General features: G+C 38.4%; 1 protein-coding gene across 1 annotated transcript in view; it reads right to left on the bottom strand.

Annotated features, from left to right (window-relative positions):
• The window catches only part of LOC110166453 (poly(ADP-ribose) glycohydrolase-like), a 77,251-nt gene extending 68,170 nt beyond the window's left edge, over positions 1–9,081 (bottom strand). The window contains 7 exon segments of the mRNA XM_055149865.1: positions 2,325–2,399; positions 2,723–2,809; positions 3,267–3,389; positions 5,039–5,288; positions 5,290–5,668; positions 7,283–7,374; positions 8,687–9,081. Of these exon segments, the coding sequence (XP_055005840.1) occupies positions 2,325–2,399; positions 2,723–2,809; positions 3,267–3,389; positions 5,039–5,288; positions 5,290–5,668; positions 7,283–7,374; positions 8,687–8,802 (1,122 nt within the window). The 5' untranslated portion in view covers positions 8,803–9,081.
• Between the last annotated feature and the right edge of the window lie 942 nt (positions 9,082–10,023).

The raw sequence follows: 10,023 nt of genomic DNA, 5'->3' as shown, positions 1-10,023 counted from the left end.
TAAACTGTAAAGCGACACAAGGCCACACGAACTCTAAACGTGTGGTGAAGTTAAAGCCGCACTGCGTAACTTTTCAGTCAGGGCTCCGTCACCTGCTCGTTTCTATGGCGATGTCACCGCTTTCTGCTTCGAATGTTCCACAGTGTGACATTAAACACACCAAATGAACTAAAGGTAAAAGGAGCCGTGAACGTGAGAACCCGAGAAGATTTTACCGTCGTCAGTGTCGGGGAGTAACAGATTACATGTACCAGAGTTAAGTAATCAGAGTACAAATGATGAGTAAAAGTATTCAGTTACAGTTACTGTTTCAGTGAGTGGGAATTGGATTACAGTTACTTTGTTGAAATAAATGGATTACACAGAGTTATTGTCCTGTTTTCACATTTTGGGCTAAACCAGGACTAAAACCAAAACTAAACCAGGACTAAAACCAAAACTAAACCAGGACTAATCTAGAACTAAAACCAGAACAAAACTAGGACTAAACTAGAACTAAACTAGAACTAAACTAGGACTAAACCAGGACTAAAACTAAAACTAAATTAGGACTAAACCAGGACTAAACCAGGACTAAAACCAAAACAAAACTAGGACTAAACCAGGACTAATCTAGAACTAAAACCAGAACTAAACTAGGACTAAACTAAACTAGAACTAATCTAGGACTAAACCGGGACTAAAACCAAAACTAAACTAGGACTAAACTAGAACTAAACCAGGACTAATCTAGAATTAAACTAAAACAAAACTAGGACTAAAACCAGAACTAATCTAGGACTAAACCAGGACTAAACCAGGACTAATCTAGAATTAAACTAAAACAAAACTAGGACTAAAACCAGAACTAATCTAGGACTAAACCAGGACTAAAACTAGAACTAAACTAGGACTAAAACCAGAACAAAACTAGGACTAAAACCAGAACTAATCTAAGACTAAACTAGGACTAAACTAGAACTAAACCAGGACTAATCTAGAATTAAACTAAAACAAAACTAGGACTAAAACCAGAACTAAACCAGGACTAAACCAGGACTAAACTAGAACTAAACTAGGACTAAAACCAGAACAAAACTAGGACTAAACCAGAACTAATCTAAGAACTAAACTAGGACTAAACCAGGACTAAAGAACTAAACTAAAACCAGGACTAAAACCAGAACTAAACTAGGACTAAACAGAACTAAACCAGGACTAATCAGAAATAAACTAAAAACTAAACTAGGACTAAAACCAAACTAAAACTAGGACTAAATCAGGACTAAACCAGGACTAAACCAGGACTAAACTAAACTAAACTAGGACTAAAACCAGAAACAAAACTAGGACTAAAACCAGAACTAATCTAGGACTAAACTAGGACTAAACTAGAACTAAACCAGGACTAATCTAGAATTAAACTAAAACAAAACTAGGACTAAAACCAGAACTAAACCAGGACTAAACCAGGACTAAAACTAGAACTAAACTAGGACTAAAACCAGAACAAAACTAGGACTAAAACCAGAACTAATCTAAGACTAAACTAGGACTAAACCAGGACTAAGACTAGAACTAAACTAGGACTAAAACCAGAACTAAACTAGGACTAAACCAGGACTAAACCAGGACTAAAACTAAAACTAAACTAGGACTAAAACCAGAACTAAACTAGGACTAAATCAGGACTAAACCAGGACTAAAACCAGAACTAAACTAGGACTAAATCAGGACTAAACCAGGACTAAAACCAGAACTAAACTAGGACTAAACCAGGACTAAAAGGGAGGACAGGACCTTCTCTCTGACCTCACAGTGGAGAGTTTTAAGTCTCGTCTTAAAACCCACTTTTAGCTTTAAACACCGTGTGAGTCGTGTGCTCCTCTGTGTCTTTTATTTAGATTTTTTTTTTACTTTTTTATTATTTATTTGTATTCTTCACTGCAAAAAGTAATATCTAGGTTAGTTAAAATGACTTAAACTGAGAACATTTTCCTTTATTTGAGTCGATTCTACCAGTGGAAATAGAAGTGAGAGGAAGAGCGAGAAGAGAGAAAGGGGTAGAGAGAGGAGAGAGAGGGGGAGACAGGAGGAGAGAGAAAAGAGAGAGAGAGAGGGGGAGAAGGAAAATAAGTTAGGGAGAGAAGAGAGAGAGAAAAGAAATAAGAGACAGGGAGAGACAGGTAAGACAGAGAGCGGAGAAACGAAGAGAGACGGGGAGAAAAAGAGTAAGAGAGAGGGGGAGAGAGTCAGAAAGTCTCTAAGCGTCCAAACCAAACAGATAAAAGCTTTAAAAAATACTCTAAAACAATACAAATAATGATCATGAAATAATCTCTCACCTTGGCGCAGTACAGGTACAGAGCAGTGAAGTCCCATTTCTTGGCGTAGGAGGCGTTGTATCTCAAAATGGCGTTCTGTTAAAATGAAAAACATGATTAATAATTATGTAAACGGGAAACTATTATTATTAAAAGCCAAACATACAAGATTAATTATTTTAAAGTAGGATGACAGTAAAAGAAGCTGATTTTTAGGGCTTTGTCTCCATCTAGTGGTCGGTTCAGGTAAGAATTTTGTGATAAGGTGACAAAATATTAGAAAATACAATAAAAAAATAAAATAAATAAAAAATAATAAATAAATAAAATTTAAAAAAAAAGTAATAAAAAAAAAAATTAATAATTAATAATAATAATAATAATAATAATAATAATAATAATAATAATAGACAATTTACCTTAAGTTCAAGAGGATCTGAAAATTCATCGTCCAAGGATTCTTTAATTAACTCCCAGCGACTTTTATTTTCAAGCTCATTCGTTTCCTGCAAAAATAAATAAATAAATTAATTAATACATAAAATAAAATAAATAAATAAAATAACAAATAAATAAAAACAGGTTTACTGAGTGAGGAAAAAAATGCACTTTCAAAGCTTGGATGCGTCGTGTTTGTTAAAAGTGCGCTGTGTAAATTTTCTGTTTGGGGGGGGGGTTTGTCACCGGCTTGTTGCTATGGAAACGTCATTGCTCTGTTTTGAATGTTCCGCAGTGTGACTTTAAACAGCTCTAATTTACATTTAATCAACTACAAATGGTTTTATAGCTCAAAAATACCTCGAAGAAGAGACATTCTGACTGTGAGCGGGGTTGAAAATTCACGGAGAAAAGCGTTTGACGGACCCTCCAGCAGAAAAGTTACACAGTGCAGCTTTAAATAATTATTAGTGTAACTGTTCAGACTTATATTTATTGTGATGTGATGTAGAGTAGAGATTTGACCTCGTCTCTGACTGGAAACAGACTCTTGGAGGAGCAGGGCATTTTCACGTGAACTTCGTCCCAGACGTCGTGGAGCAGAAACGGGTGAGGGACGGGACGGGAGCCGGGACGCAGCAGGTCTGTCTGAAAAACAAAAAACAAAACAAAAAAAAAAAAACTAAACAAACAGCGAGGTCAACGACAACAGAAAATAATGTTCAAATTATAATAAAGTAAAATAAATGTGTGTTTTATGAAAGTTACCGTTTTTAGTGCCGCATAGAGACACACAGAGAAAGAGAGAGAGACAGAGGAGAGAGAGAGATAGACAGAGAGAGACAAAGAAAGAGAGGGGAGGGCGAGAGAGAGAGGGGAGAGAAAGAGAGAGAGAGAGAGAAAAAGGAGAGAGCAGCACAGAGAGAGAGAGGAGAGAGAAAGAAAAGAGAGGAGAGGGGGAGGGAAGAAAGAGGAAGAGAGAGAGGATGGGGAGAGCAAGAGAGAAAGAGAGAGGAGAGAGAGGAAAGGCGGGGGGAAAGGTAGGGGGGTGAGAGAGAGCCAGAGAGAGAGAGGAGAGAGAGAGGAGAGTGGGAGGGAGATGGGGGGAGGGGAGGAGGGGGAGGGGGGGCAAGAGAGAGAGAGAGAGAGAGAGAGAGAGAGTGAGAGGAAGAGAGAGATAGAGAGAGAGAGAGAGAGAGAGAGAGAGAGAGAAAGAGAGAGAGGAGAGCGAGGAAGAGAGACAAAGAGAGAGGAGAGAGAGGAAGAGAGAGAAAGAGAGAGGAGAGAGAGAGAGAGAGAGAGAGAGAGAGAGAGAGCAAGGAAGAGAGAGAAAGAGAGAGGAGAGAGAGAGAAGAGGAGAGAGAGAGAGAGAGAGAGAGAGGAGAGAGAGAGAGAGAGAGAAGAGAGAGAGAGAGAGAGAGAGAGAAGAGAGAGAGAGGAGAGAGAGAGAGAGAGAGAGAGAGAGAGAGAAAGAGAGAGGAGAGAGAGGAGAGAGAGAAGAGAGAGAGAGAGGAAGAGAGAGAGGAGAGAGAGGAAGAGAGAGAAAGAGAGAGGAGAGCGAGAGAGAGAGAGAGAGAGAGGAAGAGAGAGAGAGAGAGAGAGAGAGAGAGAGAGAGAGAGAGAGAGAGAGAGAGAGAGAGAGAGAGAGAGAGAGAGAGAAAGAGAGAGAGGAGAGAGAGAGAGAGAGAGATGAGAGAGAGAGAGCGAGAGAGAGAGAGAGAGAGAGAGAGAGAGAGAGAGAGAGAGAGAGAAGAGAGGAGAAGAGAGAGAGAGAGGAGAGTAAGAGAGAGAAGAGAGAGAGAGAGAGAAGAGAGAGAAGAGAAGAGAGAGAAGACAGAGAGAGGAAGAGAGGAGGGAAAGATAAAGAGAGAAATAAGCTACGGCAATTATTTGACTATAAAAATCACAGCCTTTTAAATCCCCAACCATTTCAAATTGATGCACTATGTAAGTTTTTGCTGCTTGTTTCCATGGAAATACCATTGCTTTGCTTGGAATGTTCCGCAGTGTAACATTAAACTGCTCTACTTAAGAGCAGTTCACCTAACCCTAACCCATTTATTCAATCACAGGTGGTTTTAAAGCTCAAAAATACCTCGAAAAACAACAATCTGACTGAGAGCGGGGTCGCCTCTCCACAGATCTGACCTGTAACTCGGTCCGGGTTGGTCTCCTTGAAGACAGGAAGCTTTAAAGCCGTACTGCGGAACATTCCAGACAAAGAAGTAACACCTCCACAGAGAAAAGCGTTTGACGGACGCTCCACGAGAAAAGTTACACAGTGAAATTCTCCGTACCCTTATCGTGACGGTGTGACGTTCCGGATCGTTCCTGAGTTTGGGCAGAGGAGCTCCGCACTGGGGCCTCCTCCTCAGCTCGTGGATCGGGGTCCCGAGCCACTTCACGTCGGGTTCAACCTCCGCGGATCCAGCCTCCTCCTCCTCCTCCTCGGACCCGTCGGAAACGTCCCTCCTGCTTCGCTTTACGGACGCGCTCTGCGACGACGACGATCCAGAGAAGAAATCCGTTATTTTCGCTTTTCGGTTTTCCATCGGTTTTTGTCTGAGACGTTGTGGTTTCGCTCGGCGCTTCTTCGCTCAGAATCGCGCCGTGTTCTTCCAGCTCCTGCGACGTTAAAAGCTGAGTTTCTTCCTCATCGTCCATCATGTTTTGACTGTCCGTATTCTCGCTCTGACTTGCATTTTCTTCACTTATTTCCATGTCTTCTTGGTTTTCGGTCTCCGTGTTTGAACTTTCAGCTTTCGGGGGCTTCGTTAACCAACAGTCTAACGTGTTTTTTTGCTTCTTTTGTTGTTTTTGGTGGCCGTCGTTCAGCTGCGACGATCCGGCTCCGTTCTTTGATTTCAAATCCATGGCTTTATCCGACGATTGTGACGCAGCATTTGTTGGAATCTGGAAAGAGGAAGCTGTAACAGAGGTGAAGGTAACGTTAACGATTAGAAGCAGGGTTGTTAAAAGTGGTGAAAATCAGACATTGAAACTAGAATCGAAACTAGATCCTCGTCTGAGCAGGTATCGATACTAAAAAAGTCACATTCACAGGACGGAAATGAAGCTTTTCTGAACAGCTTGACAATGATGAAGCATAAGAGCTCATAGACCAGTATACACCGATTTAGACCTGGTTTAGACCTGGTTTAGACCTAGTTTAGTCCTGGTTTTAGACCTGGTTTAGACCTGGTTTAGACCTTTTTTAGACCTGGTTTTGACCTGGTTTTGACTTGGTTTAGACCTGGTTTAGAGTCAGTTTAGACCTGGATTAATCCTGGTTTAGTCCTGGTTTAGACCTTTTTTAGACCTGGTTTAGTCCTGGTTTTGACCTGGTTTAGATTCAGTTTAGACCTGGATTAGTCCTGGTTTAGTCCTGGTTCAGTCCTGGTTTAGTCCTGGTTCAGTCCTGGTTTAGACCTGGTTTAGACCTGGTTTAGTCCTGGGTTTAGTCCTGGTTTAGTCCTGGTTTAGACCTGGTTTAGACCTGGTTTAGACCTGGTTTAGACCTGGTTTAGTCCTGGTTTTGACTTGGTTTAGACCTGGTTTAGACCTGATTAAACCTGGTTTAGACTCGGTTTAGACCTGGTTTAATCCTGGTTTAGGCCTGGTTTAGACCTAGTTTAGACCTGGTTTAGTCCTGGTTTAGACCTGGTTTAGACCTGGTTTAGTCCTAGTTTAGACCTGGTTTAGTCCTGGTTCAGTCCTGGTTTAGACCTGGTTTAGATCTTGCTTGGACCTGGACCACTGAGGTCACACAGATATAAGACCACATGGAAATAGATATTTTTCGGACTATAAGTCGCACTTTGTTTCATGGTTTGGGTGTTTCTCGCGACTTATTTTCCGGTGCGATTTATATATTAAATTTTTCAGACTGACAGCCAGGAGAGGGCGCTCTAGTCTTGTGTATCAGTTTTCTGCGCATGTCTCCTGCAGAAAGAGCCTCTGTCCTGCCACAAATAGTGAAATATGCAGCTGAAAACGGTAATCGAGCAACAGAAAGAAAGTCTGGAGTGAGCGAGACTCTGACATCTGGAAATGTTGGAAGAGCCAGCCGAACATATTTTATTTTATTTTATATTTTTTATCCAACCTTACATGACTGTAGGTTGTTTTATGTGTGTGTGTGTGTGTGTGTGTGTGTGTGTGTGTATGCTGGTGGGTTTATATATGAATGTAGTGTATTGTGTGTGTCCTTCTGTGTACGCTTTGGACAGTGAGTCTGTACATAAATTATATAACAGAAACTACTTGAAGAACAAAGAGATTACACAGAGTTCAACACAGTTTCTTTGTACTGAAAAAAGAAAAAAAAACATTGAACTTTGTCCCCATTTTTATGTGGGTGGTACAGTCAGCTCAGCAAATACAGATATTGACCACAAATCGGGTCAAAGTATCTCAATTTAGATAATTAAAAGCCAAATTCTGCAAATATCGTTAACTGTTCTCCATCCAGATGTCAGACTATGGGTAGTTTAAACATTTGTAAATGCAAGATGAACTTTTCACCAGTCGTAATATTTTACCTGATATGGACGAAGCAGAAGTTTGTGTATCGCAGCTTGTCTCGACGTTCAGTTTTTTAGCCAAAAGTTCGCAATTGGTGACAGAGGTCTTTCTGAAATAAATGATGTAAAAAATAAAATCATAAATACCATTATTATTATTTAGACAATATTGTAATTTCAACACAAAATAATAGTATTTGTTTATTATACAACGTGGTCTAAACTAGTTCTGATAAACCTCAAAATGAGATTAAATTGTACGCATGTGTTTTTTTTTAGTTTATTTTTTTTAGTATCAATTAGGGATGTAACAATATCCAATATTCTCCATACGATATTTTCACGATACGATATTTATTGCAATATTTTGTGTAGACTAACAAAATTGTGAATGTGCTACTTTTCTCTCGTCATCATCCAAATAATTACAAGTTAAAAGTGCTTTGTTATTTCAGTTATTTTATTCAGCAAGTATTAACAACTCTACAGTAGAGGCAGTGTTTGTTTTCTGTACGTAGACTAAGACCAGGGCTGAACCAGGACTAAACCAGGTCTAAACCAGGTCTAAACCAGGACTAAACCAGGTCTAAACCAGGTCTAAACCAGGACTGAACCAGGACTGAACCAGGACTAAACCAGGTTTAAACCAGGTCTAAACCAGGACTGAACCAGGACTGAACCAGGGCTAAACCAGGGCTAAACCAGGTCTAAACCAGGACTAAACCAGGTCTAAACCAGGTTTAAACCTGGATTGAACCAGGGTTAAACCTTGGACTGAACCAGGACTAAACCAGGACTAAACCAGGGCTAAACCAGGTCTAAACCAGGACTGAACCAGGGTTAAACCTTGGACTGAACCAGGACTAAATCTTGGACTGAACCAGGGCTAAACCAGGGCTAAACCAGGACTCAGCCAGGGCTTATTGTGAGACTTTGACAATACAATATCACAATATTTCGGTTATTGTTACATCCCGAGTATCAAAACCTGCTTAAATGAGTAAACAGTTTTGATAATAGCTTTATTATTATCGTTTAGTATTTATTTTTCGATACTTTTGACAACTCTAATACAACCAAACATCTTTTAAAAATAAGAAACTACAACAGAAATTGCGGTGATATGAATACAATTTCACTGCATTAAAAGGTAGAGCCAAGAATTATGTCAAAACTTTTTTTAAATATATTTTTTTGCATAATTAATAACTGAATATTATCATCTCTTTTTCGCTGCACCATAAACATGAATTTAAGCCAAGTGGCTTGTATTTCGATATATTGTGATGGCCCATGATATTATTGTGAGACTTTGACAATACAATTTCACTGCATTAAAAGGTAGCACCAAAAATTGTGTTAAAACTTTTTTTAAATATATTTTTTTGCATAATTAATAATTGAATATTATCGTATACTCACAATGTAACTGGAACTGTCACCACAGATAATATTCTTCCAACTCTTATCCTATCAGAATTCTTAATCAATCCTTTCCCGAGTTTATGTACAACTTTAAATAAATGTTTTGCAGCCATACGATGAAAAATAATATAAATAAATGTACGTGTTTTTATGATAAAGCGATCTACAATGACTTCACCACAACAATGACAGTTAGCATCCTCGGCTAACTACAGTAAATTTACAATCGTGTGCTTAAGGAAAAAGGCTTAAATTAAAAACATTGCTAATTCCGAGTTTGGTTAGTGCATTCGTTCTAATAAAACGCTTAGATTCGCTTTATTTGTTAAGTAAATAACATAAAAAGTGCAGCAATGTCGCCTCCCGTGTCAAAGAAGCAACACAGTCCAAGTATCGCGAGATTTCGGTACTTTGATCAGTTCGCGTTACAACAGCACCATCACGTGGAAACTTTAAGAGATAAACGATAAGGTGTTTTTTTTTTTTTGCAGTTTTTAATATAATTTTACGAAAATTAGAGCTTTCCTGTTACAGTAATTTGTATTTTACAAGCAACGGTGCGCATTTTATCGAATCACCAATGCAAAGTTGTTTATTCTTTGCTCAAAACCATATATTTATTTCGTTTTTGGCAGAAATTCAAGTTTGAAATGGAATTGCGATTTCGTCTTCCCTTTTACATTGACTTAAATACAAAGTAAGCATATTTAATCGACATTTTGTGATGATTTTAACTTATTTTGCAGTGGGAAAATAGTTGGAACATTAAATTTCATGCTTCGTTTTGGCTTCGACGGAGAAATTACGTCAGCAGCTTGACGCAAATCAACTAAAAAGAAGAAAAATACCGTCCGAAAATTTGAATTAAATATCTCAGTTGAACTTTCAGATTAGTAAAGTTGGTAAGTAACACATTTTTCAATTTAATTTACTTTTATTGCGCAATTAGATTTATTTTCTAACATATAATTAATCGTTTTTCGTTGTCATTTGACAATATTTGAGCAATATTTAACGCTCTATGTAAAAATGTAGTTTATTTATTTTTGTATTTTTTATATTTTTTGCATTAGATTTTTTTTTGTATAGCTACGCCCTCTAGCGTTCTTATGTTCACGCTTGTTCTCTATGAGTGTTTATAAGTTTATGTTCAAGTAAATATATATAAAATAAATAAAAAAATAAATAACGCTAGCTAGAGTTTAGGCGATTTTAACTGGAGAAAAAAAGTGTAATTAGTTAATCTAGTATACATTTTTAAACAAATGTTATACATTCTCGCGCAGACCCGGAAACCCTTTTTAAACGGGATGTGTGGTGCAGTGTCTTCATGA

Source organism: Boleophthalmus pectinirostris, unplaced genomic scaffold (assembly GCF_026225935.1).
Source record: "Boleophthalmus pectinirostris isolate CB_2022bp ecotype Guang Dong unplaced genomic scaffold, ASM2622593v1 HiC_scaffold_14, whole genome shotgun sequence".
Taxonomy (NCBI): domain Eukaryota; kingdom Metazoa; phylum Chordata; class Actinopteri; order Gobiiformes; family Gobiidae; genus Boleophthalmus; species Boleophthalmus pectinirostris.
This window is presented reverse-complemented; position numbering and strand designations above follow the sequence as displayed.